The 18025-nt window shown below is 42.6% G+C and overlaps 1 protein-coding gene across 8 annotated transcripts in view; it reads left to right on the plus strand.

The window, feature by feature from the left end:
* Positions 1–18025, plus strand: part of ABCA13 (ATP binding cassette subfamily A member 13) — a 349393-nt gene that overhangs the window by 273940 nt on the left and 57428 nt on the right. For all 8 annotated transcript variants that reach the window (XR_014816631.1, XR_014816632.1, XM_021063900.2 and 5 more), the window contains 2 exons: positions 3048–3240; positions 5705–5814. Coding sequence is in view for 6 of the 8 variants with exons in the window: in XM_021063900.2 (XP_020919559.2) it covers positions 3048–3240; positions 5705–5814 (303 nt within the window). In the remaining 2 variants the exon portion in view is untranslated. The remainder of the gene's footprint in view (positions 1–3047; positions 3241–5704; positions 5815–18025) is intronic.

The following is an 18025-nucleotide window of genomic DNA, read 5'->3' on the forward strand; positions in this document are numbered from 1 at the left end:
CATCTTCCTTTGTAGCCCAAATGCCATTTTTTAGTGATTGTCAGTTGGAAGAGGCTCCATGGCACATTTCTGAGCACAGGTGGACACACTGTTACGTTGGCTTGTTTCAGGGAGGCCAGAAGAAGGGAGCTCTTCCCTTATCCTCCTCCTGTTACTGAAAGTTCGGTCCAGCTGCTCCCCGTTCTAAAGGCAACCAAGAGGCAGGGTTGGTGGAAAGGGACATTTGGTTTATTTCAGAGGCCGGCAGCTGAGCGGGGGTGGCAGCCCCTGGTCCAAAGGCCGACTCCCTCTGACCATCAATGGGCAAGAGCTTTTCTAGGCTGGGGGTGGGGGGCGGGAGGTATTTTACAGCAATCACAGCCGCCCCCAAAATTGGCTCAACCACTGCTACTAGTGCTTATATTTCAGTCACAAAAAAAAGAAGGAACCTTTGAAAACTGCTTTTTTGTTTGCTTGTCAAGGCACTGCACCAGGGAGGGAGGGCCGTGCTTGCTTGAGGCCCCAGGAGGGATGGCGAAGGACGGCCTGGGCCTGGGGCCAGGGAGCATGTGGGGGGCCGGGGGGGGCGGGGGGGATCCCTCCACCATTTCCTAGTGGAGCAAGAAAAGACCTCTGGAAGGCAGGCCAGGCGGAAGGGTCAAAGGATGCGCCCACACCTGGTGAAGGGGAGCGAACAGTCAAGATGGAAGGTGCGAAATGCCATGCGTCTTCACAGTTGAACACACCCGTGCCATCTTTGCCCAGGCCGAGGACTGTCAGCGTCTCCCAAGCTCCCTCAAAACCCCTGTCCCGTCAATAACCACTCTACGGATAACTGCTTTTCTTATTTTTATTCCCGTTGATTCATATCTCATCTTTTGAATGTTATATAAATTATATCATATAATGTGTATTCCTGAGTATCTAGCTCTATTTTCTCATCACCTGTGTTGGGTGTTGAGAAAAGCATATATTTTGTCGGGGTGATTTCAAAGATCATTAAAAAATCACAAAAAAATGTTATGGGAAAAATTGGATAAGGAGCTGAGGGCACTGGGCTCTGGCAGCACGTGTTTTCTTTTATTTTCTTTTATTTTATTTTTTTGTCTTTTTGCTATTTCTTGGGCCGCTCCCGCGGCATATGGAGGTTCCCAGGCTAGGGGTCGAATCGGAGCCGTAGCCACTGGCCTACGCCAGAGCCGCAGCAGCATGGGATCCGAGCCGCGTCTGCAACCTACACCACAGCTCAGGGCAACGCCAGATCCTTTAACCCACTGAGCAAGGCCAGGGATCGAACCTGCAACCTCATGGTTCCCAGTCGGATTCGTTAACCACTGCGCCACGACGGGAACTCCGTGTTTTCTTTTAAATACCCTTTTACTTATTTATTTTTAATTTTTTTATTCAAGTAGACTGATTTACAGTGTTCCTTCAGTTTCTGCTGTGCAGCAAAGGGAGCCAGTCATGCCTACATATCCGTCCTTTTGTCCCCCTGCCGTCTTCCGTCATGTTCTAACCCCAGAGACTGGACGTAGTTCCCTTTCATTTTAAAATAGTCGAAGGGGAGTTCCCGTCGTGGCGCAGTGGTTAACGAATCCGACTAGGAACCATGAGGTTGCGGGTTCGTTCCCTGCCCTTGCTCAGTGGGTTAAGGATCCGGCGTTGCCGTGAGCTGTGGTGTAGGTTGCAGACGCGGCTCGGATCCCGTGTTGCTGTGGCTCTGGTGTAGACCGGCGGCTACAGCTCCGATTGGACCCCTAGCCTGGGAACCTCCATATGCCGCGGGAGCGGCCCAAGAAATAGCAACAATAACAACAACAACAAAAAGACAAAAAAAATAAAATAAAAAAAAATTAAATAGTCGAAGGCTCGCAGGAAATAGCAGAATTAGTACAGAGAGTTCCCACGCACCCTTCACCCAGCTTCTCCCAATGATACTAGGATAATATAAGAATACCAGACATCACAATATCACACTGATAAAACCAGGAAATTGATGTGGGCACAGCACAATCTTAGTGATCTGAACTCATCTATTTATTCAAGTATCGGCATATTACAGTTTGCAGAAATGGAGATTTACTTGGAAGCTAAAATGCACCAGAAAGAAAATCGTAAGGGAGGTTGGAAGGTGAGCTTGTTCGGATGTGGAGGAAGTCTGTTAGAGCTGGAAGTTTTGTGTTCCCCCAACGGGAGTTTGTTCAGCACATAGCCAGGCCCTGTGCAGAGCGCTCACTGCACCTGTGTTTACCCAGTCAGCACAGGCTGTGGAGCTGTAGCGTCTGGGGCCTTTCGTGTGACATCTGCTTTGTTAAAGGACCTGTGTGGCGTTTCCTGGTGGCACAGCATGTTCAGGATCCGGCGCTGTCACTGGCTTGGGTTGCTGCTGTAGTGCGGGTTCCATCCCTGGCCTGGGAACTTCCACATGCCCTGGGTGTCATCAATTTTTTTTTTTTGTCTTTTTGCTATTTCTTAGGCTGCTCCCGCAGCATATGGAGGTTCTCAGGCTAGGGGTCTAATTGGAGCCGTAGCCACCGGCCTACGCCAGAGCCACAGCAACGCGGGATCCGAGCTGCATCTGCGACCTACACCACAGCTCATGGCAACGCCGGATCCTTAACCCACTGAGCAAGGGCAGGGACCAAACCCGCAACCTCATGGTTCCTAGTCGGATTCGTTAAACACTGCGCCACGATGGGAACTCCCAAATTTTTTAAAAAATAAAAAATACATAAATGATCTGTTTGCTGAAAGCACTTAGAGAAGTCCATTTCTTACACGTCTGTGATCAGTGATTTGTCCGTCAAGCACAAAAGTCTGGCGTGATTATTGTTCATACAATTGAAAAGTCGTAGCTTGGTGTCCACTCTCGTCCCTGTCTTTTAGGTTCATGCACATTTCCTTCTCATTAAGGGACAGATATGACCCCTGACGGTCATCAGCCATCGGGGCTGGAGCCGATACTGCAGACTGGAGAGCGTGTCTTCTGGACGACCTCTGACCTTTCTCTTTGCCAGAGGTCCGCGTCCATTTCCCAGGTGTGAATTAATTCTGACTTGTCCTCCCAGGGGCCACTCTGCCATTCAGGGCACAGTCACATCCTCTCAGGACATAGACGTTGAAAAAGAGCAAATGAGGGTGTTGAAAGGCAGAACCTCTGGAGACATCCTGGTGATATGCAACCTCAGTAAAAGTTACACACGTTTCTTCAAGAGAACCACGGCTGTGCAAGACATTAGCTTGGGCATACGGAGGGGAGAGGTAAGAAGGCTTCTGTTTGGACCCTCTTCTGTCCCAAACCCGTGTCACTCTCTAACTGTGGGTCAGCCTGGGTTGTTCTCAGAATCTCTGATATCAGAACTAAAAGCAGCCTTCACATTTCAGGAGTTTCTGCAGCATCTGGGTGGAGAGTCTGTACCCAGTGAAAACGGAGCTGATTCTTTGGTGGGGTTGATTCTGCTTTGTAATTGTTTAAATTTAAGGGATTGAGGAGTTTTAATTATTGCTTGGGCTGTGGGATGACTTTCTATGGAGTGTAAAAATTGTGTAAATCCGATTAATTAAGGAAGCCACTTCTAACTCTTGCTTGGACTTCAGTACTCTTTGAGTGGCCAGTTAAACCCACCTGGAAAGATGCGATTCTGGAAAGGTGATGACACTCCCACACTGCAGCAATACTCAGAACTGTTTCTTCGTAAATATGGCATTCATTCTAGTAGAAATGTTTAATCCAAACTGACAGAAGCCATAGAAATGGTTCCCGATTTGTGCTTAAGGCATAAAGGGACATCAGTTCTGGAAATGATTACCTTTGATTCACTCTTGAAAATAAAAACAAGCACTTTGCATTCATAGTGTTCCAACCTTCTGAGAAACTCAAAGTCAGTCATGTCATTATCTGACTGGCATCCGCCCTCTGTGCCACTGTGAGGGCGCTGAGTGTTCTGAAGTGAGGGGAAGCCCGGAGGTGGGTCTGAGTCCGCCCAGGAAAGCCCTCAGCACCTGCTCTGAGGTGTGTGAGCAAATGCGACAAGACAGTGAAGAAGATTTTGTTGCTGTTTTTTGTCTGCAGGCAAACTTCACCATCTTATGGAACTTATTTTTTATCCTTTTTTAAAAAAAAAAAAACTTCAATATTGCTACTACCTCTCCATGGTTTTATTTTTTGTTGCTTTATTATTGATTTACTTTTTAGTTTAGTTTTTATTTTATATTGGAGTTTTAAACTACAGGATAAGGGAAGAACTTGGAAAACATCCGATGCTCCGTGTATCTGAAATGAACCAAGATGCATGTAGGTTTGAGTTCTATTCAGTAGGTTTTTAATGACCGTCTGAGTTTAATGACGCGTATGTGAAGTCCTATGCAGGAGCCTATGAAGGGGACAGGGACGGCTAAGATACCTCCCCCTACCCTAGGAATTAGTGATCAGCTAGGATGAAAGACTGCACACACGTATGGTGTTAATACGGTGTTACGTGCAGCCTGAGACAGGGCGAGGTTAAAAGACCTACAGGCGAATTGCCTTGGAGCTGTAAGCTGAGCAGGAGGAGCGGAAGGGAGGAGCTGGGGAAGGCAGGTAGCACGGAGAGCTTTATCCAAAAGGAGAGTTCAGATGAACCTAAGCCTAAGCCTTGAAGGATGCATAGGGTGTGGACAGGCTGATGCTGCTGTGCCTTAGGATAGCTGCTCAGGTGTGGTCTGTCCGGCACGAGTGACATGGAGCAGGAAAGGACTGGAACAGGATGGGCCCATGTATCAGGGGCTGTGATCCAGCCAGAGTGGGAAGACCGTGGATGTTGAGAAGCAGGTGGCACCCAGGGGTACAAAATAGGATTTTGTGATAATCAGGTGGAGTGTGATTTTGTAGAACAGGAAACCCAGAGCCATCGCTTTTCCAGGGTTCAAGGAACTAGGAAGCCAGCTTAAGTCGGTAGGCCGCAGTGGCTAACCATCAGGAAACAGGTCCTGGAAGCAGATGGACAAGAACGAGTCTCAGCTGCCACCACTGGATCTCAGCTTAGACTATTCCGAGGGTCAGGATAGATGCTGTGGCTGCAAAAGCAAGCAAGGCCATTTTCCATGTGGAATATAAGACAGACTGAACCAGGAAAAGTCGGCCCGCTGCTAAGTGTGAGAATATGGACTGAGAGGTCGTCTTCATTAGTGTCAGGGTTGGGGAGGGTCCAAGTTACTGGGGAGAGACATGGAGTGAGGCGGGGGAGGGGGAGAGATAAATACAGACAGACAGACAGGGAGAGGAAGAAGGAGGAAAAGGAGGGGGAGGGGAGAGGAGAAGAGAGAAACAGAAGTGGAAGAAGGAAAGAGAGAGGGGGAGAGAAGAAGACAGAGGATACTAATGCTGATGGTGGCAGGACTTCTCAAAAATACTTTTGCCAAAGGGACACAGTTAGGAACTGGTTGGACGGCCGCAGACAGGACAGGAAGGCTCGGCAGGATTTGGCATTTACTTCTCATCCTCTTGAGTTTTCCCGGACATGAATCTGCTTCCTTGTCTGGGAACTGATGCTGATCCTGCTACGCTACTCAAAGGCCATGGTGATTTCAAAAGTACCGAGGGATCCCTCAAGTGCTTTACACACACTTTATGATTGTGAAAGTCTACAGATAACACAGACCGAAGAATCAACCCAGAGGCGGCTGAAAGCGAGCGCTGTTTCGAGGTCACGTTGATGTTGTGCTTTGACTTGTTTTCTCTGCTCAGTGCTTTGGGCTCCTGGGGGTGAACGGCGCTGGCAAGACCACCACTTTCCGAATGCTGAACGGGGACCTCCGGCCGACCTCAGGACACGCAGTCATCAGGACTCCGATGGGGTAAAGCCCAGGTTTCATAATTTTTGCTGCCTCTCGAAATAACCCTCAAGCCCAGAGAACTCGCGGCCTCCCCTCCCCCCTGTGGACTAGACAAAGGGCGAGGATGTCATTTTCCCTCCACATTTACCTTCCAGTTTTCACTCTTCAGAAGGGGAAAGAGCCTCCAAATGCGAATGACATGAGCTTAACGTGTCTGGCTAAAGGGTGGAGGAGATGCTGGCAAAACAGCAGCCCAGGGCTGACCCCTTCCGGGGGGAGCGCAGTGAGCACGAGTGGCCAGGGGCTGGTTCTTCCTGCCTGGCCATTGAGTGGAGCTTCAAAAGCCTTTGCCAAAGTGAGGGTGGCCAGAAGTGGCCGGATTGGTGTCACTTGTTTTGCCACCCAGAGCTCGTCTCTCAGGCAGCACGGCCATTTCCCAGCTCCTTCTGCAAAGCCATGAGGGTCCGTCCTCCGAGTCCTGTAGTTGCCCCCTCACCCGCTCTGTACCCACGGGTGGTGTTTTCCGTGCTGGGTCATGACATCCTGGCATATATCCTCTTTGCATTTTCCTACCATAGGGAATTCACCGTAATTCGGTGACAGATTTCAGAAGTCTGTTGTTGACCTGACAAAAAGAAAGCTACATGCCTTGTAGCTTTTTATGTAATGACCTTCAGAAAGGTCATTACATAAATGCCGCCAAGGTCTCAGTATTGCACTTGATTTCATAGTCTGTCTCCTGGGCATCGACGAGTTATTCCTAAATAGACTTGGGGATAATGTGCTTGAGATGTTTGTACACAGTTTTGAATACAGTAGTTGAAACACGTTCAAAAATATCAGAATCATCCATTAATTAGCTAATTCTTGGCCCTGACAAATAGTCGTGGTTTATCTATGATGTGCCATGCACCAAGAAGACAAAAACGTTTCCTTTAATCCTGAAATCCTGTGTTAACATTTGTATGTCTCCTACTGGTTTCATAGACATCTATGTGGATATATCTAATTTAATCTCTTCTCTGCCTCTGTGCATGTGAGGTGTAAGGTGATCGAAGGATGTTTGTGTGGAGAGATGTGTATTTTAAAATCAGGCGAGATTATGAGGTTCGTTTTGTGTGCTTCATTTACACTTGCTCCTGAACATGTCGTCATCCTTTTCAACAATAGTTACTAAAATATTTCATTTTTCACAAGCTTGGTGGGCATATGCAATTTCACTGTTAGATTAATTTGCATTTCCTTAATTATTCATGAATTTGACCGAGGGCTTTCTCCACATTTCCGTGTTGCCTAGGACTTATTTCTGCCAGTTTTCCTCTCAAGTCCATTGTCCCTTTTGATGTAAGGTTGTCTTTTTTTTATTATGTAAGGGTTTCTAATATATTCAACTGACAGGTGCTCCTTTACACACGTTACCTGTTTTAATTATTATCTTTCAGTGGTATTTTAACATTGTTTTAAAAGTTTGTGTGTGATTCAACTAGGGATTCTCATACTAAGTAAAGTCAACCACAAAGAGAAAGACACATACCATATCATATCACTTATACGTGAAATCTAAAATATGGCGCAAGTGAGGCTATCTACAAAACCGAAACAGACCACAGACATGGAGAGCAGACTGGAGGTTCCTGGAGGGAGGGGAAGGAAGTGGGCTGGGCTGGGAGTGTGGGGTTGGTAGATGCAAACTGTGGCATTTAGAATGGAGAAGCAATGAGGTCCTGCTGTACAGCACAGGGAACTCTGTCCAGTCTCCTGGGGTAGAACATGATGGAGGAGAGTAGGAGAAAAAGAATGTGTACGTATGTGTGACGGGGTCACTAGGCTGCACAGGAGAGACTGACACAACACTATAAATCAACTAGACTCTGATAAAAAAAAGTTTGCCTATGTAGCAATTCTCAGTTTTGATATCGGTTTATTCTTTTTCTCTGTTGTGTTTTCTTGCTTTTTGAACCTTAGAAAATTCTCTCTCCGAGGTAATAAAGCTATTCTCATTCCTGTTCAGAGACTTCTTTTCTGCACTCATATCTTTAACACATGCAGTTGATATCTGACCGGACGGGGTAGGGATAGAACTGATGTTTTCCTGTCCCGTGTTCCAGTTTGCTTAGTGCCGTTTTCGCAGCCCAGTGTTTTTTATGCGTCACTGGGAAACCTGGAGGCCCTTCTGTTGTGCACGAGTTCTCAGCCAGGCTGGGACTTGGCAGTACTTTCTCTTGCTTCAGGATGTGCATCCTGGGGGGGTTCGCTCTACCTGTCTGTCTTGCTAGTTTTTCATTTCCAGAATGGTCTGGATGACTTTGGGACTTTTATGAGGTATCATTTGTAGAATCGTCTTGCCACCCTGGATAAAAATGTCACAATAGTTGAATTTTGATTGGAAACGAATCAAATTTTATTTTATAATGTTATTTTATTTTATAATGTGAAAAGATTTCCAGTAGCAGTTCCAAGTAGCCTCTATGATATTTTGTTGGCCTTATCCTTAACTCTGGCAAAGAGCCGTTTATTCAGTTCATTAAAAAAAAAAAAACATCATTTAATGATGCTGCGATTTTCTTTTTAGAATCCTTGCGTGTCTATTTTTAGATTTACTCATCCTGATGAATTTGTCCTCATCAGAAGGTAATTCCTCTCATAAATGTTCGTTTATTTATTTATTTTCCTTTTAAGGGCTGCGCCTGTGGCATGTGGAAGTTCCCAGGCTAGGGGTCACACAGGAGCTGCATCTGTGGGCTATACCACAGCCACAGCAACACCAGAGCTGAGCCTCATATGTGTCCCGTGCCATAGCTTTCGGCAACACCAGATCCTTAACCCACTGAGTGAGGCCAGGAATTGAACCCCCATCGTATGGATACTAGTGGATTCTTAACCCCCTGGGTCACCATGGGAACTCCCTCCTAATTGTGTGTTTTGGGGGGCTTGCTTCTCGTTGGATTTTTTTATGGCTTGAGATTTTGCTGGCATACCTTTTGAGCGAGTCTGTGTGATTTTTCCCTCCTCTCTTTTTCGATCTGTCATCTTATGTGTATCAGTTTGTCACTCCTCCTGCTGTTTATTCCCTAAATCTCCTGTCCGGAGCCAGGTCCTATATTGACAGCTTTGGGTTCCCATCCTGCAGCCATAAGGGGACAGCCCATGTATGGTCACTGTGTAGCCTGGCGCTGGTTTCGCTCTGTGACCCAGCCTGAAAGATGAGCAGTTCCAAGTAGCCTGAGCTCCAGGTGGCTCCTCTCAGGAAAGCTGGGGCTTTGCCTTGGACTCAGCATCACACACAGAGCCTGGTTCTGGTTGCTCTCCATCCTTATATGCGTGCATTTAGTACCCATTACCTTGCAGGAGCCTGACTCTTAGCTGCTGTGTGTAATTCATGACCAGAACTCAGAGCTTTAGATCCCGATTCCTGCATTCTCTTGTTTCTGATGCATAGAGATATTTATTTTTGAGTGTGCTTCTCTATTCTAGACACTAGTTACACAGCAATGGGGGGAGCCAATAAAAATCTAGTAATCACTTTGGGATGTAGAGGAAAAATATGAAGCTTTGTATACACAATTCTCACTGGAATTTTAATTGGCCTTATGCTGCCTTTATAGATTAATTTGAAAAGAACCGATGTGTGAACTCTGCGTCTTCTTTCCCCCATACTTTGTATATTTTTCATTCATTGAAATGTAAAAGTGTTTGGATCCATCTAGAAAACCATGCTCTTCCCAGTAGTTCATGAAATATTGATCTCCTTTCCCCTGCAGTAATACCTTTGAATCAGTTTCCTTTTTTACTTTCCCTAAAGCTATCAAAACAACGTTAAACGATAGCACATCTTCTTACTTCATGATAGGATTTCTTTTAATTTTTCATTTTTTTCTTCCAGTTTCTTTAGGATATAATTGACATATAGCGTAAGTGTAACAACAGCACAGTGATTTGACTTGCAGCATGGAATGATTCGCACAGGTTTAGTGAGCATCCGTCACCTTTTATAGGCACACCATAAAAGAAAAAACAAGTGTATTTTCCTTGTGTGCGGAACTCTGGGATGTTTCCTAGTCCCAGCGTTCATAGGGAACACACAGCAGGTGTGTTTACCACGCTGCACATTACATCCCAGTGCCGGGTTATCTTATAACTGGACCTCTTTCCTCCTCCTCCCCTTGCTACCCATCCCCCACCCCTGGAACCCACAAATCTCATCTCTTTTTCTATGAATTTGTTTTCTCCCTTTGTTTGAGGTATACGTGACCTACAACACTGCGTTAGGTCCTTACAGCCTGATCACAATAAGCTAGTTACTAGGTGTCGATGTACAGAGATGCTACATTCTATTTGTATTACATTATATTTCTCACACTTTGCATTTCATCTCTGTGATACATTTATGTGATAAGTGAAAGACTTTAGATTATTGATCTGTTCTTATCTTTCTGCAGTACATTTTTATTTTGTCATAGACTTAAATACTTTCCTATTTGTTCAATTTTATATAACCTTTTAAACTTATGCCTCATAATGAAAATTAGTTTGTTTTGAAAAAAATTCTCATTTTGAACTCTTGCTATTAAATTATTCCAATTTTTAATTTTTGTTGTAAGTTTTACTATTTACATTTTCTTATAACCCTATTTACTTAATTTAAAATTTTAACAATTTACATGGAGTTATAATTATTATCTTAATATTTGTATTTTCCCTCTCTCTGTACCTATATGCTTATGAATTTTTTCTATGAAATTGTCTTTATACTTTCCAGACTTTGACTGTTTCACTTGAACAAGAATGAAAGATTGAATCTATTTAGCAAGTCAAATGTTTTTTCAGGTTCTAAATTTATAAAATTTTATCTTTATTAACCTCTCTACTGTACTTTACCTGACTAGTCTTGCTGTTTTATTTCTAAATTTTTATTTGAATGATTTTTAAATATTTTTAAAATAAATTATTAAGCCACTAGGTCTATAAATATGCTTCTTCGTGCAGCTTTACCTTGACCCTAAAAAATTAATAAGTGATATTATTGCTTTCATTATTCTGTAAATAACATATATAATTTTGATTTCTTCTTTCCAAAATTTACATAGAAGGGTGCTTCTACTTACTCAAAATCTTATGTTTCTTGGTTTAATGTATTTTTTAAGTTTCTTTTAAAAAATTTTTATTGACGTTTCTTTTAAAAACTTTTTGTAGGAAAGAACACCCTAATGAATTTGCACAATGTAAAAAACACTTTTACAGTCTACTTCTTGCTCAAGAAACAGCATAGGACTCTACCCCTTAAATCCCTATCAGTCACTTCTCCCTTTGAAAGATAATTCCTGTCCTGAATTTTTTTTAAATGTGTAGCTTAGTATATCATTATAAGGAAAATGTTTATAACCAAGACTCGGGCCAGGACATGAAACTTTGGCCGCTAACCCAGAAACCCATCTGTGTGACCTGTCCGAGCCACACCCCCTCCATCCAACAGATCCTGTGTGGCTTTGTCTCCCAGGAGTGTCCCTGGACATTGCAGCTTAACCTTGTTCCTTCGCAAAACCTGAACTGACTTTTCAGATGCTCCATCTGCGGGTCCCTCTTCATTCCTTTCTTCCCTTCATCATCATCTGCCAGCCCTGGAACACTGGGCCTGCCCAGTGCTGCCCATGGACTTGCCGATTGCACGAGCAACGAGCTCTCATGTGAGGTTCTGTCCTGTTTCTTGCAAGTTGCAGCTGGACCCAGCGTTGTATTCAGGCTCAGGTTCTAGCCTTTGGCACAAGTCAGCAGGAGGTAGTGTTTTTGTTTTTTGTTCTTTTCCTCAAGAGGCATATGGTATCTGGTCTTCACTCATTTTCGATATTAGCACTTTTAATGCCTAATGCCTTGATGATGCATGGATCCACTGGAGATTGCAGAGTGGTAATATTTTAACTCTTTTCGTTTTGTTTTCATTTACTAACTGGAATAATCTGATAAGGAGTTGCTTTCACTACATTTTATTTACTGTCCACGAGTATAGTTCATATAAAAAAGACAGATAAATGCTTGTTTTTTTTTTCCTTTTCATTTACCTGGTTTTTAAGATAATCAATTGATTTTCAAATTACCCTCAGAGGTAGGAATTAGGATTTGTTTGCTGGTTTGTTTTAGGTTATAACATTCTCGTTTTATTCTGATAGATTTAGAATGTATCCCGAAGTTGACATTGTGCTTAGTTATTCCTTTCAGTTCTTTTTTTTCCTTTTTTTTTAGGGTTGTACCTGCAGCATATGGAGGTTCCTGGGCTAGGGGTCAAATCAGAGCTGCAGCTGCCAGCCTACACCACAGCCACAGCAATGCCAGATCCAAACTGCCTCTGTGACCTACACAGCAGCTTGTGGCAATGCTGGATCCTTAGCCTACTGAGTGAGGCCAGGGACCGAACCCACATCCTCATGGATACTAGTGGGGTTCCTAACCAGCTGAGCCGCAGTGGGAACTCCATCTCTTTCGCTTCTTAAGAGCTCTGTTTTCCTGCCTCTCCCATCTCCCTTTAGTCTAGTTTTCTCATCCCTGTACAAGGAATGATTCAGCTCAGATGACTGGATGAAGATTCAGTGAGATCTCCTGGAAAAGCTGCCTCTTCCAGCAGCAGGCATGCACCTCCTCAGGGTGGGACTGGTCCTTCTCCAGCTTCAGTGAGACGCCTGGAGAACGGAAAGCATAGCTCTCACTCCAAGTGTTGCATGTGTAATTGTTCCCCTATCTGCATTGGTTCTTAACTGTCATAATCACTGCTGACTACGGACAGAGTAAAATGGAACTTCGGTGAGTCTGTGACTAGTGGCAAAAAGTCAATATTTGGAACTCATCGTGTCCAAGGACAGAAAATTGAGAGAATTTGTCAAGAGAGTGTTTGAGGTTTGTGGTCGTGGAGATGTTGACCCTGCTTAACGCTCCAAAATTGAAACCATGTGGAATGACGCTCCCTCAAGTGTTGTGTTGCTGATTTTTCTCTGCAGTCATACAAGAAGGAAGGTGGTTTTCCTGATTCTGTGGTGTTTCTTTCTCTTTTTTTCCTAACTTCTCTATTTATAAGTACGTATAGACAAGAGAATCAGAATTTCAAAAGAAACCAAACGTTTATTTTATTTCATCCCTGGAAAGCTGATTCTCTCAATAATCCTGTTCCATCTTTTGTCCAATAATTGGAAAATGAGATTCACATAGCTGCTCTTGAAAGGAAGAATAAATTTACATCCTCGTAATGGTCTGTAAGACCTTTATATGGCTACATATCTGAGTAATTAGTTTAATTATAACAAAATCATACTTGCCTTCATTATATTTTTAACCTTAACATTATTTGTAATGTTAATTGCACATTGGTATCCAAGGGATTAAATGGGTAATTAGAACACAATGGGATTTTTTTTAACTACTTAGAGCGTTGGTATATACCTCTTTGCCTGTACAGTTTGTCATTTACTGCTTGCTGTTTAATTGAAACGCATCAATTTAGTCATTCGTGCTATTCTGGTTTCTGCTGTCTCTCCTTTGAGGTTATAGTATGAGGAACAGTTGCCTTTTCTTATTTCCTTTATTAATTTTTGTGATGTTTATCCTCAAACCTGAGATACGCTATGTCCCGATTTTACCATAATTTGGTTCGGAGGGTCACAAGCACCTTACATAACGACAGTGGTCATAAGTTAGGCGACCACGGGCCAAAGCCCCATGCTCTTGGTAAAATGCTTTCCAGCTCTGTGTCAGGGCCTTGGAATTTCCTATTCCATGCAATAATTGTACCAACCTTGGGAAGAGGCTCTTACCTTCATTCAATGGATAAGGGACCTGAGATTCAGAGGACTGAGTGGCGAGCAGAAGGCAGGCTTCTGGGAAGGGGCAGAGGATTTGAGTCCATGCTGACAACGTGTAAATAACTGAGAGATGGAATTTAGGCCTGTGAGTGTGAAAGTGGACCAACGGGAGGGCTAAGGAGCCCAAATGGACCCGGTCCCTCCTGGAAATGAGCTCATTTGGGAGATGCCTCAGGGGGGTGTAACAAGGCCCTGGGGGGCAGGGGTTGAACGCCTTTGTAAATGTAATATTCCATGAGCCTTGTGGAGGCTGACCCAGTTTCGGTTGGTCCTGCCGATTTGTTATTATCCACAAAGTAATATTTATGTGGTGAAAAAAATAACCAAAAAACTGTTTACATGTTTCCTTTCATTTTCACCTCTCTTATCTTTTCTTGTTCCTAAGACCAATTTCCTTTTCCACATGCTAATTGGTAGGATTCTCATTTTGATCCCAATGATAACTTCTGACCCTCAAAATAATAGTTACATAGTAAATATATATTTCTATATTTACAAAATATTTATGTAAATATTCATTTCAGAAAGAGCTAATATATACCAGGATTTCTATCTTTCTCAGACATTTATACGCTTAAGTTATAGTACTTGTCTGAATATTTATATACTGGTCATGAATTTCTTTCTTTATTTGGTAAAACCCAGACATTTTTGCTTATACTTAAGCAAGTGAACAGGCCGCCCACAAAAACAGTTAGAAAACTTGAAGAGTTTTACTTTCTACTTTAAAAAAAGTATAGGTCTTTGATTCATCTGTATAAATAATTTCTCTGGCAACAGTAATTAACTTTTAAGCTCCCATTCTAAAACTTCACAACTTCAAGTATTCCATGTTACAATAACTTGGGAAAACGTTGCAAATTTTCCTGAGATCAATGTTTAATATGTCTTATACCAAATTAGAAATAATGCAAAAGTAAATATAGACCTTCGTTATTCAATGGGGCATTATTTCTGAACATTAATGTAAACTTCTTAATACAAAATATGCTTAAATCTAGAAAGTTTATATTTTTCTGTAAATGAAAACATTAACATTTAATGGCAGAAACAGGCATCACATAAGACAGAATAAATAGACATAAAGTACAGTTACAACGTCAGCTAAACAATATTCAGTGACAGTTAAGGTGAAAGATTGGAGTGACCTGAAAATGCTCTTGTTGCTAGCTAAAGGTTAAACCACAGTTATTTTCTAAGTGTTTATCTGAGGCCGCAAGAAAGAAGGGGGATCCTGGTTCTATAACGGAAGAAGGAACTAACAAACCAGAGTGATTGCCTGGGCTGCTGATGTGGCTGCCTGTGAATTGAGGATGAGGTTTGAAGGTCCCTGGAGGTGTAGGAGCTGGGGCTGCAGCCCGGCACAAGGGAAAACCTTGAACTGAAGCTCTGCATGAAGCCAGCACCATGGAAGAGCTTGACCCAGTGAATTCCTAAAATACTGGCATAGATAGATGATAAGAAAACTTGTTGATTTCTATTGAAGCTCAGAATTTTAAAGGAGAGGTCTCCCCTGGAATTTTGAAACTCTGAGATTCTACCTGACATGAGTAAGAGAGTCTAAACTGAATTACCTGTGGTCAAGGACCTACATCTCTTCATACTCAAGGATGAACGTCAAGATTGCTCCAAGCTGATGTTCCCCAGGGGCACCTGGAGGAAGAAAACACAAAACTTCTTTGAAGGGATGCCCTAAAAATCCAGACTTTAAGGGACATTATTAAAAAAAAAATTCTCACTGAAAAGGAGTTTCCAATATTACAGAACTCACAGAAAATTATCTGTTGTGGATAAATATTAATGGATATGACAAAGGGGAGACATGGCATACTAATAATGTAAAATAGAACTGCAAATCTCAAGATAGTGCATGACAGGAAGGAAGCAACATGACGTCATAAGAAGGATGGATCCCAGGGAGTTTCTGATGTGGCTCAGTAGGTTAAGAGCCCGACACAGTCTCCATCAAGGTGCAGGTTCTATCCCTGGCCTTGCTTAGTCGGTTAAGATGTGGCTCAGATCCTGCAATGCAGTGGCTGTGGTGTAGGCTGCAGTTGCAGCTCCAATTCAACCCCTAACCCGAGAATTTCCATATGCCCCAGGTGCTACTATAAAAAGAAAAAAAAAAAGGATAGATTTGGGGGGGGGAAACCCTCTCAGGTTGAAAAAGATGGTCATTGAGATAAAAAAAAAAAAAACCCTAGGTGTTGTGTTGAAGACAAATAAAAACAGAGCTTATGGAAAATGTGTGAAGGAGAATTTAAGCGAGGGCCAGAAAGAGAAGATCCACGTGTGTTTAATCAGATTTGTGAACTCTGGAACAGAGACCGTGGACTAAGGCACCATTTTACAGCTCAGACATTTCCAGTATTAATAAAAAGATGACTCCTTAGGCTGAAAAACACTATGCTTCTCACGCCTCACAGGTAAGAAGACAGTTTATAGTGAAACTGCAGAATTCCAAAAAACAAACAAGAAAAGGAGAGAACAAATGCAGGTCATCGTAAATGTGTGAAATTGATCTTGTACCTGCTCAAAATGGTCATTACTAAGTACTGATGGCTTCTAAGCTTCAGTTTATATAAATTAAATTAAATCATAAATGTAATTTCTCAGCAGCATTAGCAACATTTCAAGAATTTATCAGCTTCTTCTTTTTATTTTACCCAGCTTCTTCTGTTTCAGACAGCACAGATATAGGACATTTACAAGACTGCAGGAAGTTCAGTTGGATAGAAATACACCAAAGCCCCGCTTTCCTAGCAGAAAGAATATACAAAGAAATAATGGAATAATAGCATGAATGAAAAGGCTGGAATTTTTGGAGAGGTCAACAGTTGTTACGTCTAGATAGGGGATTATAGACAGTGCTTATTTGTTCCGTAGTCCTGTGTTTTTCAAATTTCGTATCATGATATCATGTGGTGTTTAGGTAGTTAAGTAATAATCACGAGAAAAACTCTTCTAAGACACAGACTTTCTCTCCACATTTCAGACCAGCATTTTTGGAGCCCACTCTGGTGTAAAAACTTTTTTTAAAGTATAGTTTATTTGCAGTGTTGTGCTAATTTTAGCTCTCTGGCAAAGTGCACAGTTTTACTTAATATCCTTTTCAATCATGATCTATCCAGAAAGATCAGATGTAGTTCCCTGTGCTGTACAGTGGGACCTCATTGCTTATCCATTATTTCTTATTATTTTTTTTGTTGTATTATCCATTATTTCTGAACGTAATAGTTTGCACCTGCAAACCCCAAGCTCCCAGCCCCTGCTTCTCCCTCCCTCTCCCCCTTGTCAATCGCAAGTCTGTTCTCTATGTCTGTGAGTCTGTTTCTGTTCTGTACAAAGGTTCATTCGTGCCATTATTTAGATTTCACATATAAGTGATATCATGCAGTATTTGTCTTTCTTTTTCTTACTGACTTCACTTGGTGTATAATCTCTAGGTCCATCCATGTTGCTGCAAATGGCATTATTTCATTCTCTTTAGTGGCAAGTAGTATTCAGTTGAATATAGGTACTTCATCTACTTAATCCGTTCATCTGTCCTTGGGTGTTAAGGTTGTTTCCAGCTCCTGGCTATTGTGAATAGTGCTGCAGTGAACATTGGGGTCCATGTATCTTTTCAAATTAGGGTTTTCTGTGGATATAGGACAAGGCGGGATTGCTGGATCATGCGTTAGTTCTGTTTGTAGATTTCTACGGCACCTACACACTGTGTTTCTTAGTGGTTGTATCAATTTACATTTCCACCAGCAGTGTAGGAGGTTTCCTTTTCTCCACACCCTCTCCAGCAGTCATTGTAGATTTGTTTGATGATGGCCATCTGGCTGCTGTTTTGTATGGTGGTACCTCATAGTAGTTTTGTTTTGCATTTCTCCAATAATTAGTGATGCTGAGCATCTATTCATGTGTTTTTTGGCCATGTGTCTGTCTTTGGAGAAATGTCTGTTTTGATCTTCCACCCATTTTTAATTTGGTTGTTTTTTTGACATTGATCTTCATGAGTTTTTGACATATTTTTGGAGATTAAACTTTTTTTTTTTCTTTTTAGGGTCACAGCTGCAGCATATGGAGGTTTCCAGGCTGGGGGTTGAATTGCAGCTATGGCTACCTGGCAATGTTGGATTCTTAACCCACTCAGTGAAGCCAGGGATCGAACCTGTAACCTCATGGTTACTAGTCGGATTTGATTCCACTGCGCCACAGCGGAAACTCCCAGATTAAACTCTTGTCAGTCACTTCATTTGCAAATATTTTCCCCCATTCTGTCTCTGTCTCTCTATTTTTCTTAATGGTTTCCTTTTGCTGTGCAAAACCTTTTAAGTTTAATTACATCCCATTTGTTTATTTTGTTTTTATTTTCATTACTCTAGGAGATGGCTCTG

The sequence above is a fragment of the Sus scrofa genome, chromosome 9 (genome assembly GCF_054392235.1).
Source record: "Sus scrofa isolate SSC_HxYL_T2T_F1_AM1 chromosome 9, Sscrofa_HxYL_maternal_Yorkshire_Landrace_v2.0, whole genome shotgun sequence".
NCBI classification, from domain to species: domain Eukaryota; kingdom Metazoa; phylum Chordata; class Mammalia; order Artiodactyla; family Suidae; genus Sus; species Sus scrofa.